Source organism: Trichechus manatus, unplaced genomic scaffold, assembly GCF_000243295.1.
Source record: "Trichechus manatus latirostris isolate Lorelei unplaced genomic scaffold, TriManLat1.0 scaffold00001, whole genome shotgun sequence".
In the NCBI taxonomy this organism is placed as follows: domain Eukaryota; kingdom Metazoa; phylum Chordata; class Mammalia; order Sirenia; family Trichechidae; genus Trichechus; species Trichechus manatus.
Window position 1 is genome coordinate 29,893,748 of NW_004443937.1, and position 11,358 is coordinate 29,905,105.

Genomic DNA, 11,358 nt, shown 5'->3' on the forward strand with positions numbered 1-11,358 from the left:
GTTAGACATTATGGACAATTCATTGCCTCGGCAGTTACATTTCAGAAGTCATTAACGCTTTTCCTTAAAGTTAAATCATATTAAAATGCAGAAGGAATTGCTATGTTGGTTTTGAGTGCTAAGAGCAAATATATCATTCAGTGGTAACTCTCTTATATGTAGTTTAATATACATGGCTCTTTATTTCCAATGTTGACCTCTTAGATATGTAGCCATGGACTGAACTCTTAGCAATTCGAATAGCATGAAGGTCATTAAGAACAAGTGAAAGAATATTGAAAAGGCAGATTTTTCTTACATATATATTTACCACAATAAAGAAAAAAGAACAAATGAAGACAGTAAAGCATTTTGCACACAGGATTTCTATGTATTTTAAATGGCTGTTAACTATAGCTTCATTTTGATATTTTGGGCTGAGATTAATTTACCAAATTAATTCTCATCCAGCTCTCCCACAGGTGGGGGTGGGAGGGAGAAGGCCAGGTTGCTGACCTCCAGTATTCCATACAAGTGGCAATTTGTCCAGTTACATGTAAACGGAACAATCTTTAACCTAGTACCTAAGTTGAGTAAGAAAACGTTTTTTTGTTTCTTTTTGTTTTGTGTGTGTGTGTGTGTGTGTGTGTGTGTGTGTGTGTGTGTATCAAGTAATCAGAGGGATCAGATCAACAGAAGAATTCTGTATAATTGGTTAATTTTAATTTCTTTGGCTTGAGAGCCCCATTGAGTTACTAAAGGACTGGCCACATACTGCATGGGCAGGTGCGTGGCTTTTCTGGACTATTAATGGAGGCTCTGTCTCCCTGAGGACCATGCCTTAGCGTTATTTGACATGTGTCTCAATCACCCAGGGTTTCAGAACCAGGAAGGAGAGTTTCAGGATCCTAGCCCCTGCAAAAGGGGATGGAGTTGTTATAGCCTCCATTGGTGGTTTCTTTCATTGTTCGTGTGCCTCTTCACTTGATCTTTTGCATAAACTGAAGCCCTGGTCCTCTCTTTTTCCTGATGGAGAGCAGCTGCTCAGGATCTCTTCGGGTAGCTTGGAAGCTAGCCTTGACTCTCCCAATAACCTCTAGTCCTTCCTCAAAAATTCTCCTTTGCATTTTGAGGCCAATTTGGTTGCTCAGAAAATGCAGAGATGATAGCCACTCAATGAGTACTTGAATATGTACTGGCCACTGCAGAATGATAAGTGATTTTTTTTTCACTTGCCCTCAAACCATCACACCATCAAATTCTGGGAAACATGAGCCTTCCCCTTTAGAGGTGTTTGCCTTAAACCTTGACTGTCTCCTAGATCAGTGGTTTCTCATTCATTTAGAGGATGAGAATTTGATAGCTGTCTAAAGATACCACAGCTGAATGAGCTGGGGTTGTGGGGGATGCGCAGGTCTCCCAAAGGGCTCTTCTCTGCAGAAATCAATGTGGCCTGAAGGTCTGGCCCTCAGGCTTTTTCAGGTTCATAAATGAATTGTAGTTTAGTTCACTAAGTGATCAGCCTGTCAGAAATTATTTTAGAGTGGTCAAAATCCCAAATATTGAATCTAAACATTGGAGTTCCAAGTGTCTGTCTTTTAGAGCATCGAGATCCTGGTGTTAACGACACCTGGGACATGTGTATAACCCCAAGGTTTCTTGGGGAGCATGAGTTTAGCAAAAGCAATCAGATTATCTTGAGGTTCTGTCTGGGCTGCACTGAAACCATATTTCTTCCCCTGATTCAGCTGTGAGAATACCCATTCCTAGTTACTGGAATACTTGTATCTGCCAGATACAGTATCTGTGACCCTTCTGTCTGACTTCCCTCTGTTCCCCTCCTCCCTGCCCCCCTGCATTCCCAGACCATTCTTACTCTACAGTTCTATTTTCCAGCCACCATGCTTCTGATTGTCCTCATTATCACAATACCTTCTTCCATCATTTCTGTAGATACTCATCTTCTGCTCAATTTCCAAGTTTACAGATCACTGAGAGTACTTCCTGATGACTGATAGATGACCATCTAAATTCATCATCCTGTTAACAGCTAATCCCATTCACAGAGTCTCAGACATGGCACTTCCTAACTGTATCTAGGCTTGACCTCTTATGTGTTACAACCTTCTAGCCAGGGGCTAGAAGTGACAACACTGCAGTGACAACACTCTGGAGGGATTCTAGGAGATTCTAACTTTGTGCAAAACTCCTAGGGTACAAGTAATGAGCCAGAAGCTGGCTCACCTGAGGGGACATTACATATTCTCTCAAATTCTGAACAGAGCCCCTAGGATCTGGAGGGCCTGAAACTCCCACAGTATCTGAGGCAAGGCATAGTTAGTGCCACAAACACAACGCACGTCTTCTTTTCCTTATAGTGTCATGGTTCCCTGCAGAGAGAATGTGGTATCTTCTCCATTGCTGTCTTTACAAGCCATTGCAAGGCTGAACAAGCATGTTGCTTCCTATGCTTTGGCATACTGCTAGCATAAAATATAGTACCTCTTAGCTTGCTCTTTTTCTGTTTATGGGGCATTCTGACCCAAAGACTTCTAAAGTCACACTTACTTCTAGTCTGCCTTTATATTGTTTCTGTAGACTTCTCTGGGTTCCTTAAATGTACAGTTTTTACAGTTCAGCCCTCTTATCCCATATTCACTGGGGACCAGGCAGGCCCTAGGCTGGATACTGGGCAACAGAGAGAAAGGTAACTCAGTTTCCCAGACCTCAGGCTGTGTATAGTAGACTAGTTCTCTGGGTCACTGAGGTCATCTTGACTTAAATTCCTTTTACTTTCTGGAATATTTCTTCAAAATAACTTACACTTTCTGCATTAAAATTTTTCTCCAGAAAAATGCTGAACTTTGCACACTTTCCAGAGGAAAATGTGACTCTAACATCTTTTCTGGTACTATGTAACAGAGTGGACAGGTGATTCTGAGTGAGTAAATTCTTTTGTTTTTGCAGGTCTTATCATTTCTCTGCAGCTTCTTCGTGGAGACATGGAACAGATTCGGAGAGAAAATCCCATGATATTTAATAGGGGATTGGCAATTACAAGGAAATTGGGATTTCCCGATGTCATCATGCCAGGTAGGCAGAACTGTTTGGGGTGGGGTGTGGTGGGGGTTTAGGAGGATGGAGTCCAGTGCTTCTCTCCTGAGAAAGTAGTGAATTGTGCTGTAGAAGAAACTTGCAGCCATTAAAGGCCTCCACAACCCAAGTCAGGTTGCTGACTGCAGTCTGCAGCAAGTGACCCCTTTGGCTCTTGAGGCATTTGTCCTCTTCCTAAAGCCCCCACATCACCTTCACCAGTGCAGCTTGATAATCCATCACATGGGCTTTGTTGTCTCCTGTGGAGGCTGAATGGTAGGAACCAACAAGGAACTCTTCATGGGGATACCTGTTTACACCCTTTCTCTCCCATCACATTTCTTAGAGGAAAATTGCCTCACAAGAACCTCTTCTTTAAGGGGCTATCATGTGAGATTGTGGGAGGGACAGAGAATATTTATTCTGAGGCCCTCTTTTGAGAACAAATTCATCTTTCCATTCAAGAAACTCTGCTTCTTGTCAGCCAAACACTAGGTTCTCAGGGGTTAAGGCATTGATGATGCTGTGAGATGCTCTGCCAACCTCAGGAAGTAGAGGACACCCAACAAAGGGAGGCAGAGCTGCCCATACCTTTCCTGAAGAGAGCCCATCAGCAGGGCCACCCTGAGCAATACCTGCTCCACTCCCTGCAAAAAAGCCTGTCTTTCCTATACCCTTCCTGGTACTCCTCCATGCTGCCTAAGGGCTGCCCAGCCCAGACTCCCAGCCAAACTTCATCAGTGTCCTTCCAGCAGAACCTCCATGTTCTGGCCCCTGGTGTTAAACCCTTGGGAGCATCAGAATCATCTGGTGATTTTTTTTTTTCAATATATGTACTCAGGTCCCACCCAAGATGTCAGGTGATTCAGATACACAAAATCAGGCAGTGGCCTGCAGACAAACCTCTAAAAACCACTGCCCAGGCCTTCTCTTTACCAGCGTCATTGTAATGTGCCTGTCCTCATCCCTCTCTTAGGTAATATTTCCTAGCAGTTGATGCTAAAGTTTATAGAAGCCCCCTGGAGACAGTGCCTTAACCCAAAGGCATGATTCCACTGGTAGGTTTTGTGAACATGTGACATGCAGTAGGAACAGCTGAGGAGCTGGGGATCCCTGGAAGGCTGTTTGTAAGGTAGGCCTGGGTCATTAGATCCCTGGGACATGTCACATTTCCTGCTTCTTAGGTTTTCTTCTAGTTCCAGGAGAATTAGTGAAGACCTTCATTTGAATTATTTCCCAGGGAGCTTTTGACAAGAAGGCCCCAGCAACATTAACTTTCATAAAGACCCACCCTCAAAATTGCAACTCATAAGGCACCCAATATCTATTCTGACTGGAAATGACCCTGGCCTAGGCAGGTCTGTCCTCCAAATAAAGACCACCAAAGGCCTGATGAAGTGAAACTGTTACAATCTCTAACTCGGAGGGCAACAATACTTGTATTGATATTCTAAGCTCATATCTAAAGATACGAGCATCAGAGGCATTCTGTTTTAATGTAAAATTTAAACAAGAAAGAAAACTGTAGGAATATCTACCTCAAGCCTTCTGATTTGAAATGGCTTAAAATGCCCTAGAGGAGCTGCCCAGAAACTATGAACGCACTCTGTAAAACCAGCACAGGTCATTAATGATATCTAAGGCCATGACCAGTTTTGATATTGGTGTCCTAGATCATATATTTCCAGGAAAAGTTTGAAAATGTTTCATTTAAAGTATTTGTTTATTGTAATGTCATTAATCTATGTATACAGCCACAGCAATTAAAAGTGCATATACAAGCCAGAAAGCTGTTGCTGGTAGCCATCGTCTACGTTTAAAAGCCACACAGGTTGCCTTGAGAATAACTTCCAGAGAGTGCAAACCAGGGTAGTATTTAAGTAGAGCACCTATTCTTTAAGTGAGACATTAAAATTCCCTAGACTATTCATTTTATGCTAAATCAGTCTAGAAATTGGATAATTACTTAAATTCCATAGGAGAGCTAATGTACCACTAAAAGGCCTTTAGCAGAAGAAGGCTCTGTGTCATCTGTTTCAATTGTTACAAATTACAGGTGTGACAACTCTGACTTATCCCATTATAATAGCAATAACACATAGAAAGTCCCCAGTTAAGTTTCAACATTACTTGCAGGAATGATTTTATTCGGCCTCTGTCCTGACAATAACAAAGTGATGCTTTTGAGTTCCCCTTCTTTTTCTATATGCCTTCCTGGCCACAGCTGCACACCCAAGTGCTTTTGACGGTCTTGCTAAGGAGGAGCCAAGCAGGATTGCCCAAAGAAAGCAGATTAAGGTTCCAAACTCATCAAAATTCAAAACACAGGCTCTACCCAACCTAAGAGGAAAGTCTCTGCAGCCTGCAAGGATGGAAACCTTTCAAGACTGTCCCACATACCTAGCAATTGCATCTTTGTGTGATTTTTCACAACACATTTTCCTCTGCCCTTCACAGTAGCCTCAGGACTGCTTGTTTGGGGACAAAATGGCTTTCAAGCCTTAGGTAAAGTTATCAGGGCTCTCAGAGAACGATTAATTTCTTCTCAGGGGCTATTCTTCCCTGCTTTGAGAGCCTTCATTATGGAATCAAAGAACAGCAGTTTCAAAATCATACATCTGAAGTGAAGAATGGTCATGAAGCCCCCAAAAGCCCAAGATATATGCCAGCCCAGGTCTAACACAATTAGAGAGATAGGGTAGGAAAGAGGGCATTGTCATGTATCCCTCACCACACCACAGAATTCACTTGCAAACCAAAAACGACCCATTTCTGTCATTGTGGTTTCCAGTGATGAACATATATTTAGATGTACCCATTTGTCTAAGAACTGGAGTGGAAAGAATATCTGGCTTCTGAATTAGCTTGCTTTGCAAGTTAATTGTTTTATCACCTCTGTTGTTTTTCAGGCTGCTAACACATCTTCACTTTGCCCTTACCTGTTTTTCTTTGCTATTTTCTTCCTTTGAAGACTTTTTTTTTTTCCACAGCCTTTACTAAGTTTTTTTGAAAACCAAAATGCCTTCTTTAGACCGTGTGAATAAAACTGGTCATGTTACAGATTGAGAAGCTTAGAGTAACCTAAATAAGCCCTTCTTATACATGAACCCCACCACCACCAGTTCATCTCCCTAAAAGTGGCAGATGTGACTTGGGTCATTTTCAGCTTACAGTTGGAGCTTCTCCTCTGTAGTCTCAAGCAGCAGAGATGTGCAGAGTGGACTGGAGTCAGCACAGGGAAGCAGCAAGAACACAACAGACTGTTGCCCCAGCACCTTAGCACCTGTGCTTCTGGAGAGTTGCCTGCTCCCAGAGCGCTAGTAAACGAGGTGAAGAAAACTGACAGCTAGTCCAGTGACCTCTACCTGGCACTCCAGCAGGGAATGGGATTTGGAGCCAAGCCCTCCAGAAGGAAGGAGAAGTAGTGTGTCCTCTCGTCAGACTCAGAAGGGTTGGGGTTTGCAAAAAATAAATCTCTAAAAGAGAAAAAAAAAACACCCCCCCTCCTTTTTTTTTTTTTAAGAAAGGGAGTAAAGATTTGTAGTTAAGACACAGACATGATTAAGATATGTGTTAATTCTGAAATCTTTCCTCTTTTGGAGGCTTAGATTACAGCCATTCTCCTAGGCAGCAGAGACTGACCGATCAGTCACCTACAGGCTGTGAGAAGATTCTCTGCCCTGCCTCTTCCCACCCCAGCCAAGAGACAGGAACACCTTTAGAATTCAGACTCAGAGAACACATAACTAACCAACCTGAATACTGCTGCACTGATATTGGTAGAATGTCCATCGTTATTAACCAAGGTTGGAATGCCCTGAGCACCCACCCAAACTTTGGAGGATCTAAATGCTAGCCTGGTCCTCCATGAGCATGGAGCAGTGTAGCTTCTATGGTCATGAGGACATGCCATTTCTTTACCCACAGGTGATATCCGCAATGACCTATACCTGACCCTGGAGAAGGGAGATTTCGAGAGAGGGGGTAAGAGTGTACAAAAGAATATTGAAGTGACCATGTATGTGCTTTACGCAGATGGAGAAATCTTAAAGGTAAGGCAAACCAGTCAGTCATTTGGAATTAAAGCTGATCCTGTAAGAATCCTACTGCTTCTATGGACTTTGTGCAGAGGCCCATTTCCCTTAGGCAGGACTGAACTCAAATCACCCCTTTCTTCTCTGCCTTTTTCTTTTCTTCAAGGAAACCCAACACTGTGCCTTGATAATGACTTCCAGCATCACACAACCTTTACAGAAATTCTTCTGAGTGTCTGACCTGAATCCCTCCTGCTCCAATTTAGACCTATGCCCTCTAGCTCTGTCCTACATGTTACCTCTTCTGCCATTCCATCTAGCATAGAGTTACCTACTTTAGGTAACTGTTACTAGGTCCCATTCTGCCTTTTTGTTCCTTGAGCTAATGTAGAAAGCTAAGTGTGGAAGTTAGTCACTCATGTACTGGCACGAAGGTATGTGACAAGGAGTAGTAAATTCAGGCCCTGGAAGATAACTTCCAGCCAATGCAGTGCAAGGACATTCTGTCACTTTTCATTTGAACGTGAAGATCTAGAGTGCTGTTTTTCTTTTGTCAGTATGTCAATTTTTCCCTCAGTCATGCCATGATGAATTTTTTGGCGAATAACAAAGGTAGCATTTGCAGAGCACTTGGTAGAAGGCAAATAAGTTTTTTACAAACCTCACTCTTGTATATTGGCAACAGCCCTGTGAGGTAAGCAGAACAGGAATGAGCATTCCCATTTTACAGAGGAGAAAGGTATAATTAGTCAAAATCATCTTCTAAAGCAAGATAGAAATGGAGGAGAATGTTGAAACAGTGATGGAAACGATCTGTGTGTCATTTTTAAAAACCCAGCTCAAGGACCAAGGTATGTCCATTGCTTACATGGAGAATGGTGAGGGCAGCAGAGCTGTCAGCTCTTGACATCACACCTTTGTGGACAGGGAGCTACTCCTGATTGTGTTGCCTGCAGCTTTCTGTCCTCCAGAGAATGAGCACCAGCGGTCCTGTAACTGCATCTTCATGGTGATACTTGGGAGCTGCAGTCAAGTTAAATCTAGTTCACCTTGTTTATATCCAAGGAAAGTCAATTAAAGGCAACCTTCCTCTGCCATGAGGCAACCTAAAATGCCAGTGCAACATTGGGCTGAGGAAGATTAGAAAACAGGCCGTCTCCACTTTGTAATTGATCTTTTTTTTTTCCCGATCCGGTAGAATTACATGTGGAGTTGACTTCTCCCATGGAGCTCATTGTTTATTTCCTAAGTGAGGATGAAGAGCCTACATTAGTGAATCAGATGCATCACCCAGATTCCCTCCAGTTTATTGAACAGTATATGTGTTTACTTTTGCCCCAAGGAAAACAAGCATTATGACTGCCAGTTCCTTACACCATCTACACAGTTGTTTCCAAAAGTATTAAATTTAAATCAAAGGAATTTTCTCATCTTATAGATTTGGGCTGTTGGGAAAATGAGACCTGCACACAGGAGAAAGTAAAGTGTCCTAGTGACACAGAAATCAAAGGGCTTCCTCCAGATGACATCTTGCTTTGCTTCCTTCTTCCAGGATTGCATCAGCTTGGGTTCAGGAGAGCCAAATAGGAGTTCCTACCACTCCTTTGTCCTCTACCATAGTAATAGTCCTCGCTGGGGAGAAATTATCAAATTGCCCATCCCCATTGACCGGTTCCGGGGCTCCCACCTGCGCTTTGAGTTCAGACATTGTTCCAGTGAGTAAGACTTCCCTGTGTGTTCCCTCTAAGATATAACTCTCTCCACCCCTCACCTCTCTGGAAAGGAGTTCACCTCTTATTATTGGAGCAAGAAAATACGGAGTTGTGAGTAAATTGGGTGCTCCGAGATGAGATGTAATCAAGGCTGTTCTATGGACGGTAAAAGCGGTAATCTAAAACCATGGAGTCTGGAATTAGTCCTTCAGGATTCTTGGGGTGGATAAATGCCAGTGTCATTCTCCTTGGGTGTTTCCTTTGTACCTATTAAACTGCTTCTTAAAGAGCCACTGGTTTATCAAGACCAACACTTAGATTCTATTTAGGTCTAGGTAGCCCGTGTACTTGGGGTATAAATTGAAACTTAGTACATTGCTCATCATTCCTGCAGTCAGATTGCTACCTAATTAATGAAGGAAGTAAGGGAAAAAGAGCATGAGTGATGAACACAAGGGGAATTTCTGTTACAAAGCAAAGTAGGGAGCAAAAGCAACTAACACTTAACTCTGATTGCAGCAAAGGACAAAGGGGAAAAGAAACTCTTTGGCTTTGCATTTTCTCCCCTGATGCGGGATGATGGCACCACCCTCTCAGATGATATTCATGAGCTCTATGTGTACAAGGTATGGGATCTGGCTGTCTTTCACTTGTGCCCCTCACCCCCCTGAGGCCACTCTCACACGTGGTTCCCAGTCAAGTGGTTCTCAGTGGGCAGGCCAGAGGATCCAGGGTAGTGGGCTGGTGGATGACAGCAGGACAGCTGATACGCGTAAGCAGGCTTTTGTCTTCTAAGTGTGGTGTCCTTCCCTCCCACAAGAAGTGCCAGCAGACCCTTTGTTTTCCACCTCCACTCGGAAATCCATTACCAACCCCTCTATGCCTTTGTGACCTTGGGTAGTACATTCTTCATGGAACTGCCAGCTGTCACAGCATAGCTTCCAACTGCAGGTGGAAGCCTTATGCCTTGCCATGTTCTCTTCAGAAGGCACGTGAGCTTTTCTGGGTAGTTTTTGAACAGAAAGCACTTTTGCAGGAGGGCCTGATACCCAAGTGTGTCAGATTCCTTGGAACCTGGTTTTTACATGTGGCACAACTCAGGAAACCCTCTTTATTCTCTACTTTTGCCTGTAGTGTGATGAGAATAGCACGTTTAACAACCATGCTCTGTACCTGGGTCTGCCTTGCTGCAAAGAGGACTACAATGGCTGCCCTAACATCCCTTCCAGTCTCATCTTCCAGCGCAGCACCAAGGAGTCTTTCTCCATTTCCACACAGCTCTCCTCCACCAAACTCACCCAGAATGGTAGGTAATGGTGCCTACAAGGTGGTACCCTTCACTGTTGTTAGTTGCAGCTCCACATTGCTAGTGCCATGTTGAGGGACACAGAATTTATTGCTTTCTTCATACCATAGTAAGGGGCTTCTTTTCATTTAAAGTTGAAGGAATAACTCAGCAATAGCAGCCTGCAAAATTTTCCATGGTTCCAGCAGCTCCAAAGTGTGTGCGTCAGGAAGTGTCATCCAGACTTCATAGATGTGTCTTTGGCCTTGATCTCAGCACTCAGTAGGCTGTTGTGATACTCACAGCTAGTTCTGTTCCTCCAGATCCCATCTGCCGTTGGCTAAGAGAGTCTGAGCCTTACTTGTCCTTGGCATAACCAGGGTCACTGTCTTTTGTGCTTGCTTTCTAGTGGATCTCCTTGCTCTGCTGAAATGGAAGGCCTTTCCGGACCGAATCATGGATATCCTAGGGCGACTGCGGCATGTTAGTGGGGAGGAAATTGTTAAGGTATGTCGTCCACACAATTCTCACATGCAGTCTGAGGAATAACGTAGGCAGAAGGTCTTACTTCCCCTGATTTCTGCCAGTAATGCCTCTAAGACCGTTTCTCCAAATATATAATAAATGAATAGAAGTAAACTATTATTTTAAACTAACTTCTTTTAATAAGTAGGTATCATATCACATATTAATTTATTGTATTTTAAAATTATATTTAAGTTGCAAAACATTAAGTTACAGAAATTTTCTGGCTTGTCTTCCCAGAAAGCCAAATGATAAGTAAAGGGTAGTGGTGAAAGCATCCTGTCAGAGAGAATCCCAGTGTTTTATACTGCCTGCATTCCTTTAGGTCTCCATCTCTTAGGTTTCTTTCTCATCCTTCTTACTTTGTAACTATTTTATCACAAACCCAGCCTGATTACCTCTCCTAATTTACCTATAAGAATTCTAAAGACTCCGCATTAACTTGTGGCAGCTGATTTTTTTTTCCCATACAAAAATTTATACATACATTGTTGTGTGACTCTAATTGCTCTCATACTGTGACAGCACACTCCTCCTTTTCACCCGTGATTCCCCGTGTCCATTCAACCCGCCCCTAACCCTCTCTGCCTTCCCATCTCACCTCCAGACAGAAGCTGCCCGTTTAGTCCCCTGTATCTACTTGAGCTAAGAGGCACACTCCTCACGAGTATCACTTTATGTCCCACAGTCCAGTCCAATCCCTGTCTGAAGAGTTGGCCTCGGAAATTGT

The 11,358-nt window shown here is 43.2% G+C and overlaps 1 protein-coding gene across 1 annotated transcript in view; it reads left to right on the plus strand.

Annotated features, from left to right (window-relative positions):
• DOCK3 (dedicator of cytokinesis 3) overlaps positions 1–11,358 on the plus strand; it is a 450,742-nt gene that overhangs the window by 335,226 nt on the left and 104,158 nt on the right. Inside the window, exons 14-19 of the mRNA XM_004368733.1 lie at positions 2,947–3,072; positions 7,000–7,124; positions 8,659–8,821; positions 9,338–9,444; positions 9,953–10,124; positions 10,513–10,610. Coding sequence (XP_004368790.1) covers positions 2,947–3,072; positions 7,000–7,124; positions 8,659–8,821; positions 9,338–9,444; positions 9,953–10,124; positions 10,513–10,610 — 791 coding nt within the window. The remainder of the gene's footprint in view (positions 1–2,946; positions 3,073–6,999; positions 7,125–8,658; positions 8,822–9,337; positions 9,445–9,952; positions 10,125–10,512; positions 10,611–11,358) is intronic.